General features: G+C 48.4%; 2 protein-coding genes across 2 annotated transcripts; one reads left to right on the plus strand and one right to left on the minus strand.

Moving 5' to 3' along the window:
• The first annotated feature begins 361 nt into the window (after nt 1–361).
• fbxo34 (F-box protein 34) lies at nt 362–9,190 on the plus strand. Its single transcript, XM_046412981.1, has 3 exons — nt 362–636; nt 4,643–4,823; nt 6,054–9,190. The coding sequence occupies exon 3, from the start codon at nt 6,061–6,063 to the stop codon at nt 8,032–8,034; it is 1,974 nt and encodes a 657-aa protein (XP_046268937.1). The 5' UTR covers nt 362–636; nt 4,643–4,823; nt 6,054–6,060; the 3' UTR covers nt 8,035–9,190.
• A 65-nt stretch (nt 9,191–9,255) lies between these two features.
• On the minus strand, nt 9,256–12,099 carry jmjd7 (jumonji domain containing 7). The gene is made up of 9 exons (XM_046412982.1): nt 11,784–12,099; nt 11,313–11,466; nt 11,094–11,232; nt 10,554–10,671; nt 10,296–10,352; nt 10,129–10,224; nt 9,967–10,043; nt 9,714–9,873; nt 9,256–9,421 (listed from the first exon to the last, which is right to left on the minus strand). The coding sequence occupies exons 1-9, from the start codon at nt 11,830–11,832 to the stop codon at nt 9,333–9,335; spliced, it is 939 nt and encodes a 312-aa protein (XP_046268938.1). The 5' UTR covers nt 11,833–12,099; the 3' UTR covers nt 9,256–9,332.
• Nucleotides 12,100–12,465: the final 366 nt, after the last annotated feature.

A 12,465-nucleotide genomic window follows, 5' to 3' on the forward strand; every position in this document is an offset into this window, starting at 1 on the left:
CCTGTAGAAGGTGGTGAGGATGGGAGAGGAAGATGGGCTTTCCTCAGCTTCCTCAGGAAGTGGAGCTCCTGCTCAGTGCAGTAAGAGACAGATTTTGCCGATTGATCCTCCCATCGTGGAGGCTGGAGTCTTACCCATATGATATGATACAGAATGTTTGTCTGTAATATGTATAGATCCAGGGAAACAAAAAAATAATAGAGAAGAGAATGAACAAGGAAAACAATAATTAAATAAAGAGATAAATACAACGCAAATTAAATTCCAAGTACCTTCATAAGTGTGCTTAAGTGGTACTTTGTTCTTCTTTAGGAAGTGTTTTTATAGACGATCTTTGGCAGACATCGACGTCATGACGCCGCAGTCCCAGCTGGACGTCTCTGTCTGTTCTCGGTGGGTTAGTAGTAGTTGCTAGTTAGCTCAGCTGAGCGGACAGGCTCACTAAAGTCGTGCTCTGTTCAAAGTATGATTTAACACTTCAATACAACATTTTATTAACCGTTAACGGAAGGATCCGACAGCGGAAGTGTGCAAAACTAACGGGACAAACCGGGAAAAGAGGAATTCCGTGTTTTTCGTCGCTATCAGCAGCTTTTTTTCTCAAGCGGACAGAGACGGAGAGATTTCCTCCTTCAGGTTAGTTTGACCCTCGGCCTCTTCTCTGTCTGTCCGTTGGCCTCTGATGCTAAAACTGTCTGTGTTTGTATGAAAACAACCCAAGTGAAACACAGTCAGATGTATTGTAAACATGCCTTTTGCTAACTGAAATGTCGACTCGCTGTTTTCCTACTTCACAGCTCTGTTAGCAGCACAGGCTAGTCCGTTAGCCAGGTGTATCATGGCTTCAGACGGCTGCAGCTAGTAGCATGCTAGTTAGCACTGTGCACAGCAAAGCTGGCGACTTCTCTCGGATGTCAGCTCTTGTTACAGGCTGGTTGTTTGTTAACAGAATGTTCGACCGACCTGTCTGACAAACGTAATCGGCTGTAGCGTCGTTTTGACTCGTTCCTTCCCGCTAAATGCCAAGTGATGTTCGCTGTCAGGCAGGGAGGAGGTAGTGCAGAGGCCCTCACGGTGTTTGTGATCCACAGTTTACAGCAGCTGTTTGAAGCTGTGCTGTGTTAGCCTCAGACTGCAGACTCAGCAGCTGTCCGTCAGTATCTGTCTGTGGGCCTGAACTGGTTCGGGCTGTTTGAAGATGACTGCAGCTGTAGGTTGGTGGAGCTGGTTAACACTGGTCACTGCCGGAGGACTAGTCAACCGAACCCCGCACGTCTGATCAACATGGGCCCAAATCAAACAGATCAGACCAAAACAGAGAGAGGCAGCAGAGTGTGTGTCACTCAGATGATCAGTCCATTTGCGCTGTTGTTTCTATTTAATTGTCGGCCTGTGGACTAATCGATTAATCAGCTGTTAGTTTCAGCTGTCAGCTCGTACTCGGTTCTTTTCTCGCTCTTCACACTTTGTTTGATTCGCCACACGTGTCTGAGTGATCCTGGTTTTCACAGTTCAGGTTTACATGCACATCAGATTCCTGCTTTGACAGCCGTTTCACGATGTTTTCTGTGTTTCCTGAACATGTCAGACAGGTGGAGGATGACGTTAGTTTTCACGCAGTCTGAACTCTGCTGGTTGTTTGTTCTGTTTGCATGTGCACTGCATCACCAGAGGTCTGCAACCATCAGTCAGTTAGTTGGTAATCAGTAGAAATCTAACTGACCGCCGACTGCTGGGTCTGCTCCCAGGTTTCTGCCTGCTATAAGGCAGTTTATGTGCTTGCTCATGAAGGTCTCTGTTTGTTAAAGACTAAATGAAAGAGTTTGGTCTAGACCTGCTCTACCTGAAAAGGAAAACTTTTGTTGTGATTTTGGACTATATAAATTAATTAAATAGAACTGAATTGTTTACGCTGATCGAGACAATCCCTCAGTGCAGTCAGCAGTTAATCTGCAGTTTAATCAATAATGAAAATATCTGATAGCTGCTTGACTTCTTCTGTGAGCTTGCCAACTGAATGACCAGCGGAGACTCAATTTCTGCTTCCTGTGTTTTCTGATCACTTCCTGTCTCAGGATGAGAGACATCAGGTTTTATTGATCAGATCAGCGATCTGATCTGATCATCCTGTGGTTAATGAACCAACTGAAAGCCTGTTCACACTGTAGACACACAGAGTTTATGCTGAAAAAAACAGGAGCTGTTGAATACCTGAAAGCCCAAATAAACCCAGTCGTACAATCTGATATATATGAAGCATAAAATGTCCAATAAAACGAATCTAGTGGATGAGTATTAATTCGGGTCACTGACGATGTCCTGTAGGTGTTCAGGTGTTGGACTCCAGAGTTACCTGGAAAGTCCACCCAGCGCTCCAGCTGTGGTCTGTGAGCTCGGCCTGGTGAGTCGGGCTCAGGGAGGATCCCGTCCCGTCCCGGGCTTCAGCTCGTCCCCGTGGAGCCGCGTGCTGCTGTGGTCGGCTGACGTTTGTGGAAACGCCTCAGACAGCCTCACCTGAACGAGACAGGAACAGGCTGAGCCACGCTGAGCCTTCCTCGCACTCCTGTACTGCTGCTCAATAAATTGATTTGTAACCAGAGAATTAAGTGCAGCCATTTTGATAATCTGTGATTTCTGAGGCTCTGATGTGTGGTTCTCAGTCTCAGTATCTGATCCTCTTCATCTTAGAACCTGTTGTTCTGAAGGGACATTTTGCAAGACTTAATCAATATTTAAGTCTTTACCCGGTAATTTTGAGATTTTTCCAGGAAACTCGATCAGAAGTGATTCCAGAGCTGAGTCTGGACAGTTTGTTTGGTCGGTGAGTCAGTCACCTGACTGAGGCTTTCTTATCGCAGTTTGTCTGCAGCCTCAGCAGCCCTCACGTTCTCATTTCACTGCTGTGTTACAAGTTGTTTCCTGGCAGGTCACACCAGCACAGGAACCATTAATGTCTGCTCTGTTCTCAGTTCAGAGGTTAGACTTCATGTCGAATCCCTGCTGAGACTCTTCAGTCAGGACAGGAGAAATAATAAACCGCAAAAACACTCAGCTTTTCTACCAAGCGACCAAACTGGTTTCTGTCTCTCTCTCACTCACACACACACACACACAACATGTTTTCCCAGCATGCCTTGTGGTTTGAGCAGTGGAGGGTGTGGTTGTCTGGCTGAACAGGCGCAAACAAGCCTCAGACTGTTGGACAGGAGAACTGAGGCTGCTGCTGTTTCACTCTGACCAATCACAGGTCTGTAAATATAGTCACATGACTCCAGCAGTCTGTTGAACAGCAGCAGAGGTGCATAGGGACATGTTCTGACATATCCTACATTTCCCACGATGCACCTCCACAGCTGCAGTTCACATTGGATACAGAGTGAATGAGTGTGAGGTCAGAGGCCACGGTGAGTGAGGGATTCTGGGTAATTGTTGTCCAGTTATGAGACAGAAGTTGTGACTCTGCGGTGTCTGCATGAGTTTCTTTAGCCTGAGCCTTCTTGTAGGTAAATAACCCACCCCGTGTATTCACAGTGTGGTGTTTAGAGGTTTAGCGTTGTGCTGTTTGTACTACTGAGCACAGGAACAGGAGCTGCAGACTGGACCGACTGGGTCATGGATCACCTGCTCACTGGTAACCAGTAGCAACACAGTACACAGTCATGTGTCGGTATCACGCAGCAAGCGCATTCCACACCCAGTGATTACCTGCTGCCTTATATAGACACAAGGAGAGAGTCCCAGCACCTGATTGGTTCAGTGACTGACACACTCACACACACACACACTCTCTCTCTCTGCAGTGTAAGCAGAGCTGAGTCTGACAGCAGCTGTTGGCTGTCACTTTATGGAAGCAGCTGAACCACGTGTCTCTCTGTCTCTCTCTCTCACACACACACACACACACACACACACAGGGGCAGTCGTGGATCAGCAGTTAGGGTGTCGGACCCGTTACCGGTGGGTCGCTGGTTCGATTCCCCGTACCGGTGTCCATGGCTGAGGTACCCTTGAGCAAGGTACCTAACCCCCACTGCTCCCCGGGCGCTGCACGCGGTCGCCCACTGCCCCGGGTTTGCTGTGTGTGTGTGCACGTCACTTGGGTGGGTTAAATGCAGAGCACGAATTTCGTTGGAGTGAGTTCCCTCCAATGACGAAATATGTCACTTTCATCTTCACACACACACACACACAGTTTCAGTCATGTGACATGTTTAATGTGTCATGTGGATGTTTGAAGGCTGATAGACGAAGGATCGTTTGTCACCTTCTTCTCCACCATCAGGGAAAACCGTCCAACGCTGCTGGAGGTGAACACTGTAGGACTTCTTGATAGTTGAACCAAACAAAAGTAAGAGTATCTCAGGTTTGTACTGGAGTGGGTATTAGAGTACATGTACTACTTTTGCACCACAGTTGGGAGCATCAGCACCACAATACGACTTCCTGAACATCAACGTTTCCCTTCTGCAGGGAGTTTGAGGCCATTAAACCTTCTCAGGTGTATATAGATAGATAGATACTTTATTGATCACGAGGGATCTGGAGACGTGTCTTCACGTGACTGTATGAAAATCTGTCTGCTTCAAATGAATCTGAACTGGTTATAGATTTGTAAAGTGTGTGTGTGTGTGTTCCCCTGCAGAGTGTGTGTTTACATCCTGAGGAGGTGGAGCCAGCAGTCAGTCACTGTTTGGTTGTTTCCTGTGTGGGAGGAGTCAGTGATCATCACAGAGATGTGATGCTGGAGGATCAGAGGAGCTGTCACTCAAAGCAGGATCCCGCCCCCCACCTCTACCAGCAGCCAATCAGCACACAGTCTGGAGGTGAGTGTCATATGTAATTGTGAAGAGTTCGTGCTGCTTTACTGCTATGTGGAAGTCCAGAATCAGAACCAAAAGCAGTGTTATATAAGAGTGAGACGCACTCACACACTCACACACATACTCACATACTCACACAGAAGAAGAAGAAGAATCAGCTTTATTGACAGTATATATATTTATACACACACACTGAATTCGTCTTCTGCATTTGACCCATCCTTAGTTGAACACACACATGCAACACCCCGCAAATTACATGCAGTGAAACACACACAGGAGCAGTGGGCAGCATCAAGCGCCCGGGGAGCAAACTGGGGGGTTAAGTGCCTTGCTCAAGGGCACTTAACATCTGCTCAGACTGATGTGAAACCTCAACACTTCAGGACGTGGAGGTGACCAGAAACTAAATGTGCTTCAGTCCCAGTTGATGTTTGATGAAAGTGTTAAAGCTGTGATGAGTCAGTAAAACCAGTGAGCATTTCAGTCTGCGTCTGTGTGGTTAATCAGGGCTTATAAGGTATTCTTCATCCTGATGCTAAAGGAGACTTTGTGTGTGTGTGAGATCATGTGGTTAACTGGCAGTGACGTTCAGAGGTGTGTTTGTTTTCATTCAGAGGACGTCTGCTCAGAGACGTGTCCTTGAAAGGCCTGAGCTGTTTTTAACTCCCAGCAGCTGTTAGCCTGTCAGCAGACCGACTGTCTCACATTCAGTGGGTATTCTGGCTGGAGGTGGGAGACCTGGTGAATGCATATCCTCATCCCTCTGGAAGGCGTCCCGAGTTGTACGCATGGTGACGTTAATGTCCTCTTACATTGCAGTGTTTCACACACACGCTCAGCTGTATGAGAAGTTCATTTGGTGACTCGTTTTGGCTGTTCTTACATTTCATTTTTTATCCATCTGAGAGAACAACACCACAACTAGTGGGCTGTGTCCCCTCTCTCTGTCCCCGTCTCATGTCCTCTCTTCTGTTTAGTGCACGCCCACTTGTTCCAATGTTTTAATCTTCATGTTTTTTTGATAACTTGCATCCCAAACAAGATTCCAACACACACGACTCAGCTGCCATTTGAGGAAAAGGATGGAAGTTAAACAGATCAACCCCTGAACAACATGCAGATGTGGAGCATGTCCGCATGCTAACAAATGCTAATTAGCTTTATTGTCATTTAGTGCCACTTTTTTCAATTGTTTTAATTATGTCATCTCTCTCTCTCTCTCTCTCTCAGGGCCATTATGCATCTGAAGTCGTATCCGAAGCTTGTGCACTCAGAGTTGCATGCAGTCGGTGTCCAGACATTGTCCCAGCAGAGCAACTTGTTTGTGAGCCAGCAGGGGGCGCTGCGGAGGACCTGCAGCAGTAACCATAGCAACATCAGCAGCAGCCGCCTCCCATTCAGTGTCATCTCTACCAACACACTCTGTTGCAGCAATGCAATAAACAACATCAGCAGCAATGTGGCGTCGTTGCGGTTGAAGGCGTTGCCTGACACCACAATGCAGCTCCACCCTCCACCGCCGGGCTGCGAGAACAACACACTCGGACTGTACCAAACCTCAACAGAGGACGGCGACCCCCCCCTGGACATCTGGGCCGTCATCAAGCCTGGACATGTCCGTGAGAAGATTGCCATCTTCGCTTCTGATGGGAGGCGAGCGGACGGTGGCAGGGACGACGAACGCAACTCAACCGGAGGATCTGGCATCCAAGATGGGACACCGCCAGGGTGTATGCACAACGCCGCCATGTTGGGGCCGTTAAGGGCTGTGAAGGCAAAGGGAAGCTGGGAGGAAAACAGCACTGCCAAACGACGGCGCAGGTCAGGAAACAACCAGAACCTCCAGCAGGACCAGAGGACCCAACTCCTGGACTTTGAGCAACATGCCCACAAACCATCCCCACGGCACCTGGACTGGACGGGCAATAGACAGTGTGGAGACCAGGAGGTGACAGCAGTGGAGGAGGAACAGAAGGTGTCAGTGGTGGAGATGGTGGCTTTTCTGGAGCAGAGAGTCAGTGAGCAGCAGCTGGACTCCAAACCTTTGCTCGCCCTCCAGAGGAGCTCCACCACCATCACACTGTCCAGAGCTCTGCTCCCCGAGGTCAAGGGGGAGGAGTCTGAGAGCGTCAAGGTGTCAGACATGGTGGCCAAGCTGGAGTCTGAGTGTCTGAAGAGGAAGACAGAGGGAGATCTGTCCAGGAGCAACAGCCTGAGGAGGATGGTTGGACGAGTCCTGCTCACCACCGGGGACCAGGTCTCCACCCCTTGCCAGCCTTCATCACCATCATCAGCAGCTTCATCATCTTCATCTCCTTCACTATCAGGAGCTCAGAATGTGGGTGAGGAGCCAACCAGCTGCTCAGAAACAGCCAGGACGACCACACCTCTCTCAGCCGCCCTGACCACACCCTCACCACAGCCTTCAGGTGAAGCTGCAGTCAAAGTTCAGGATGTCAGACTGGGTAGAAATGTGGAGGCACAAGCCCTGCCCCCCTCACAAACCACACCTCCTCAGATTGAAGAGGCGGAGCCTCTCCCCGGGTTGTTGTTTCTGTCTCCGCCTCCTGCTGCCGCAGAGACTGTCCCTCACACGGACTCAGAACCCCACCCCCCTCCTGCTTGCTCTGACTCTGACACCTCATCAGAGAACAGGAGGAGGAGGAAGAACACTGACAGAGCTCAGGAGGAGGAAGGTGGTGGAGTGACTCCCCTCTCTGCTGTAGTGCCTCTGGGCCGGCGTGCGTCCGTGTCGCAGGAGTTCCTGGAGATGCGTCAGCGGCTGCAGCAGCTGTTGGAGCCACAGCCGTACCTGGCGGTGCTGCCCCATCACCTGCTAGTGAAGATCTTCCTGCTGCTGCCCACACAGAGCCTCGCGGCGCTCAAGTGCACCTGCCACTACTTCAAGTTCATCATTGACACGTACGGCGTGCGGCCTGCCGACTCGCTGTGGGTGTCCGACCCACGTTACCGTGACGACCCTTGCAAACAGTGCAAGAAGCGGTATGGCCGCGGCGACGTGTCGCTGTGCCGTTGGCACCACAAACCATTCTGCCAGGCGCTGCCCTACGGCCCTGGATACTGGATGTGTTGCCACGGTGCCCACAGGGACGCGCCTGGCTGCAATGTGGGTCTCCATGACAACCGCTGGGTGCCGGCGTTCCACAGCATTAACGTGCCAATATACAGGAGGAGCCACCATGACGACTGAGAGGTCGCTGACGCTATCTGCTCCCATGATGCAACAGCAGGTTAGATTTGCCTTCAGAACAGACAGGTTCGGTCCTGTCACAGCAACACGTTTTAACATTCAGGAAATCCCTTCAGAGTTTATCTGAACGTTTCGCTCTCAAGGTTCTTCTGCACCCGCTGCGCTGCATGCTGCCTCTCGGCAGGGTGGCGCCCCCTGCTGCTCCTCACAGCCTCACCATGTCACCATCTCATCAGCACCTCGTCAAATTTCGCGTCAGTGACGAACTGCAGTTGGAGGGAGGAAGTGTCCCGACCAGGACTACTGTTCTTCTTCTTCTTCTTCTCAGCAACAACAAGACGTAAAGCCACTGCTAATGTTTCAGACCAGGCTTAACCAAAACTGTTTCCTTAGCTCATATCCACATGTAGTACATCACATCACATCACATCATGCTGCAGTACATATACTCACCATGTGGCTCTGCGCCCAGCTGACACTGAGGGGGTCTGTTTACTGTCGGGAGCTGATGATGCACACTCAAACTGGTGTCAAAACGGTCACGTGACACATTTGCAGCTTGGTAGAACATTGATGAGCAGATTCGTTGCTAACTGCAGTTTTCCTGGTGTTCGTCCAGTTCACCCTGACATGACGTGTTTACATGACAAGCAGCTCAATGTGATCCAATCATCACAGATGAGCAGGCGAATACGACACAGCAAGAAACACTCGCTCAGTCCGCCTTTTTAAAACCGTCACCCAACATGTTTCATAACTGATTGTCAGGGTTTTACAGGTACATAAAAAAATGAAAAAGGAGTTCACCGTGAGCGGGTGGAGCTTCAGAGGGCGCCATCTTTGGGGCAAAAATGAACAGACTGCCTGCACCTTGTTTGTGTTTACATTTGTACATAAATCATAAAGAGTTTATGAGCTGAGCGATAATCACCTTTAACATGTTTTCCTGAGCTGAGGAGAGGAAACGTGGCCTTCGGTCTGGAGACGATGCAATATGTAGAGAAAAAATAATGTCGGGAGAAAAAAAATAACCTTTGACCTTCTGAGATTTTTGGGTTTTTTTAAAGGTTTGTTGGTTTTCTGTCTGCTGGCTGTTCAAGATGTTTTTGCTTTAATAAAGTGCTTTCTCATTGGTTCTTGTTTGGGCTTTTAAAAAACTTTTATTTCTGACAGATTGAATCATTTAATGAATGATTTTGCAGAATGACTGTTGGGCAAGAGTTCTGTCTGTCACATTTCAGTGTGCAGTTTTTATTTTATTTTCCAGTAGCTTCACTGGGTCACTTGACGCTGTGATGTCACGTTGACCCTGTGACCTCAGACAGTTTCTCCAGCAGCTGGAAGTAGTTGTACTTGATGTCGTACTCCATGTCGTACCAGAAGTTCACTGTAGCAGAGAGGAAAAAGCAGCAGAGTTTTTTAAATGCTGGACGTCAACACGATGACATCGTGACTGTGACGTGTTCATGAATTTACTGAAACATGGCTGCCGAGTTTGGATAGAAAAACAAACAACCAGTAAGATGAAGTCAACCAAAAGTGAAGATTGGTTGTGTGTGTGACTGAAGTGAGTATCAACGAGCGTTTTTTAAGATTTCATCACATGGTCTTAAATGTGGTCTCTGTGCGCAGGGATACGTGTACGGCTTATGTGGTGTGTTCAGGTGCAGTGCACGCACCTGCGATGCAGCCATGTGACTGCCTTACGTGGTGGAACCACAGTGACGGCAGGTACAGCATCTCTCCGGCCTTCACGGTGCAGCGGAGTGGCCGAGCTCTCCGGTACTGTGGGTACCGCTTCAGGTCTGGGTCCAGAGGGTCCAGAGGGATCCAAGGGATCTGGGGTGGGGGACATGGGTGGGTCAGGATGAACTGCAGTGTTTTATACAGAGCAGAGAACAATGAGAAATACAGACAGACACCTGAACGCACCTTCTCAGAGCTGCTGTGATCGATGACCTCAAACTCACCGTTGTCCATCTGATGGTAAACAGCTGGCTGATACTGACCTGACAGACACACACAAACGGTTACTATGGTTACTGAAAGGGGAGCATCAAACTGAGCAGGATACAGTGAGGTTGCTATGGTTACCGTAGGGAATGAAGGGTCGGTCTGTGGGCGGCAGCAGGATGAAGTTTTTCTCTCCAGAAATCACACAGTAAAGGTTCTCATAGTGATCTTTGTGCACTGAGACACAGAAACACACAGTTTGCAAAGGTCAAACATGCTAGCTGACGTGTGCTGTGTTCAGGTCTTACTGGAGGTGACGGCACTCGCCTCTCCGAGCCAGAAATTCACGGCATCAGGTAACTTTCCTAAAAGAAGAAAAAAGATTTAAGATGTTAAAGGTATTCCAGAGAAAACAGATCCCATTTAATAAAGAAATTATTTAAGTTTGGTCTTTGGACTGGAATTAAAACTGTTGCAGGCTTCTGTTTATAAGAACAATGTTGTCCCTGCTCGTGTCCAGGTGTGACAGGTGTCCGATCTGAGCATGCTCAGTAGACTGAACTCACCAAGTGCAGCACTCATCCAGGAAACATGAGGTTCCACGTCGTCTGTGAGCTCCGGGAGCTCGTCGAGCAGGTTAGAACACTGTTTCTGAACGTAAAACACAGCGCCACCTGCCGGCACCTGCAGCGCGCACACACACACGCACACACACAGTACTGTAGTCTCGTGTACTGCAAGTATTGTCAGTAAAAGTACAAATGTCACCTATGATCACATATGAGCTCTGAGACACAAATCTTTTCAGTTTCAGGACTTTAATCTTTGTAAACTGAATGTTGATCACGTGAAAAGTTACTGAAATGTGAGAAACATTTGGTGGAACTGAAACGTTCACATATTAATACACGAGTTAATTTTATAGAGGTAAGCTGTTGAAAGTACTTCGTGAAGTAGTTTTTTTTGGTGTTAACTCCATCACCAACCTCCTCAATGACTCACGGACCTGAAAATGAAGCATCAGAGTCATGTGTGTACTACTGATTACTACTGCCAAAAGTATGTACTCAATAAGCAGTCGTACTCAGTTCCCCCTCCACCCTCACCTTCCCCTCGATGATGTCAAGTACAGAAGAGAAACTCATCCGTCTCTCCTCAGGCATCATGAAGTGACCGCCGCTAACGGCGTCCGCATAGCCGTTAGGAGTCACTGCCACACTGATGACCTTTGACCCCACTTTCTCCCTGCAAACAGGAAGCATTCACATCAAAAACACCTCAGGTCAGAAGAACGGCACAGGTGCAGCTGGGCGGGGCTTCCTCACCTCAGGTACTCCAGGCTCCAACTGGACAGAGCTGGCCAATGGTTGATGGCGTTGCGGATGATGCAGGGCTTGTTTGGTCCAATCCAGTCGCGGTAGAACTGCAGCGGGTCAGGTGGCTCCTCCAGGTAAGGCACTGATTGGTTCAGATACAAATCTGAAAGGTAATCAATAAGCTATCACCCTGACAGTTCAGCTGATTTGGCAAGAGGCAGGAGCAGCCAAATCATCCCTCTTACTGCTGGTACCACTGCTGACTAGTACTGCCAGTCAGCACTAATAGTGGCAGTCGTTATTGCAGGAGTCATACAAATGCAGTAGTATCAGTATCAGCAGTAGTTTGAGCAACAGTAAGTGAAGTAGCGGTAGTTTTGTGGTGGTAATAGCAGTACTACTAGAGTTGTAGTACTACAAGTCTTTTAATGAGTAGTACCGGCAGTTGTACCACAGTATTACTAGCAGCACTGCTCTCACCGTGAGCCTCCAGTGAAAACTCAGTCAGACGTTTCTTCACAGACTCCATGTTGTTTCTTCGTCATCACACCGGAACTGCGTCACAGAGACCGCTTCAGATATCCGATCAGAGATCAGTTATCATCAGTGATAATCGATAAATTCGCTGCTCTCACACTTCTCCTAACGTCATGGTGGCATGCCCCTTTGTTTGCGTCCGGTGCGCATGCGCAGCGCACCTCTCCTGCAGTCTCTGAAGTGAGCAGGTCTCCCCCTGCAGGAGGGAGGCGGAACTGCAGCGGTCTCACTGTGGGCCAACGGGGACGCTCCCAGTACATCACGTGTACTGGGAGTATGAGGAAATATTTATACTAGGCTACTACACGTCAGAGTTAAATATTGTACTTTTACTGCGCTACATCTACAGATTCAAATTATTAATACATAAAGTAATCAATAATAAATGATGACATGTTAAAGGACCAAGCAGTTTATGAAGCCATAACAGTGAGCCCCACCTTCAGCGGCTGCAACATTAAAGTGATGAACACATGAATATATTCATAATTAGAATATAATGTGTTTCTCTGAAATGGAATTGAAGAATATCTGTTCACATTTTTCAGATTGTGAACCTCATGGAGTCTCAGAAAAGAAGTTTAAGAAGAAACTTAGCTGCACATTACACTGATTTTATGTTTGT

Source organism: Scatophagus argus, chromosome 15, assembly GCF_020382885.2.
Source record: "Scatophagus argus isolate fScaArg1 chromosome 15, fScaArg1.pri, whole genome shotgun sequence".
NCBI lineage: Eukaryota > Metazoa > Chordata > Actinopteri > Scatophagidae > Scatophagus > Scatophagus argus.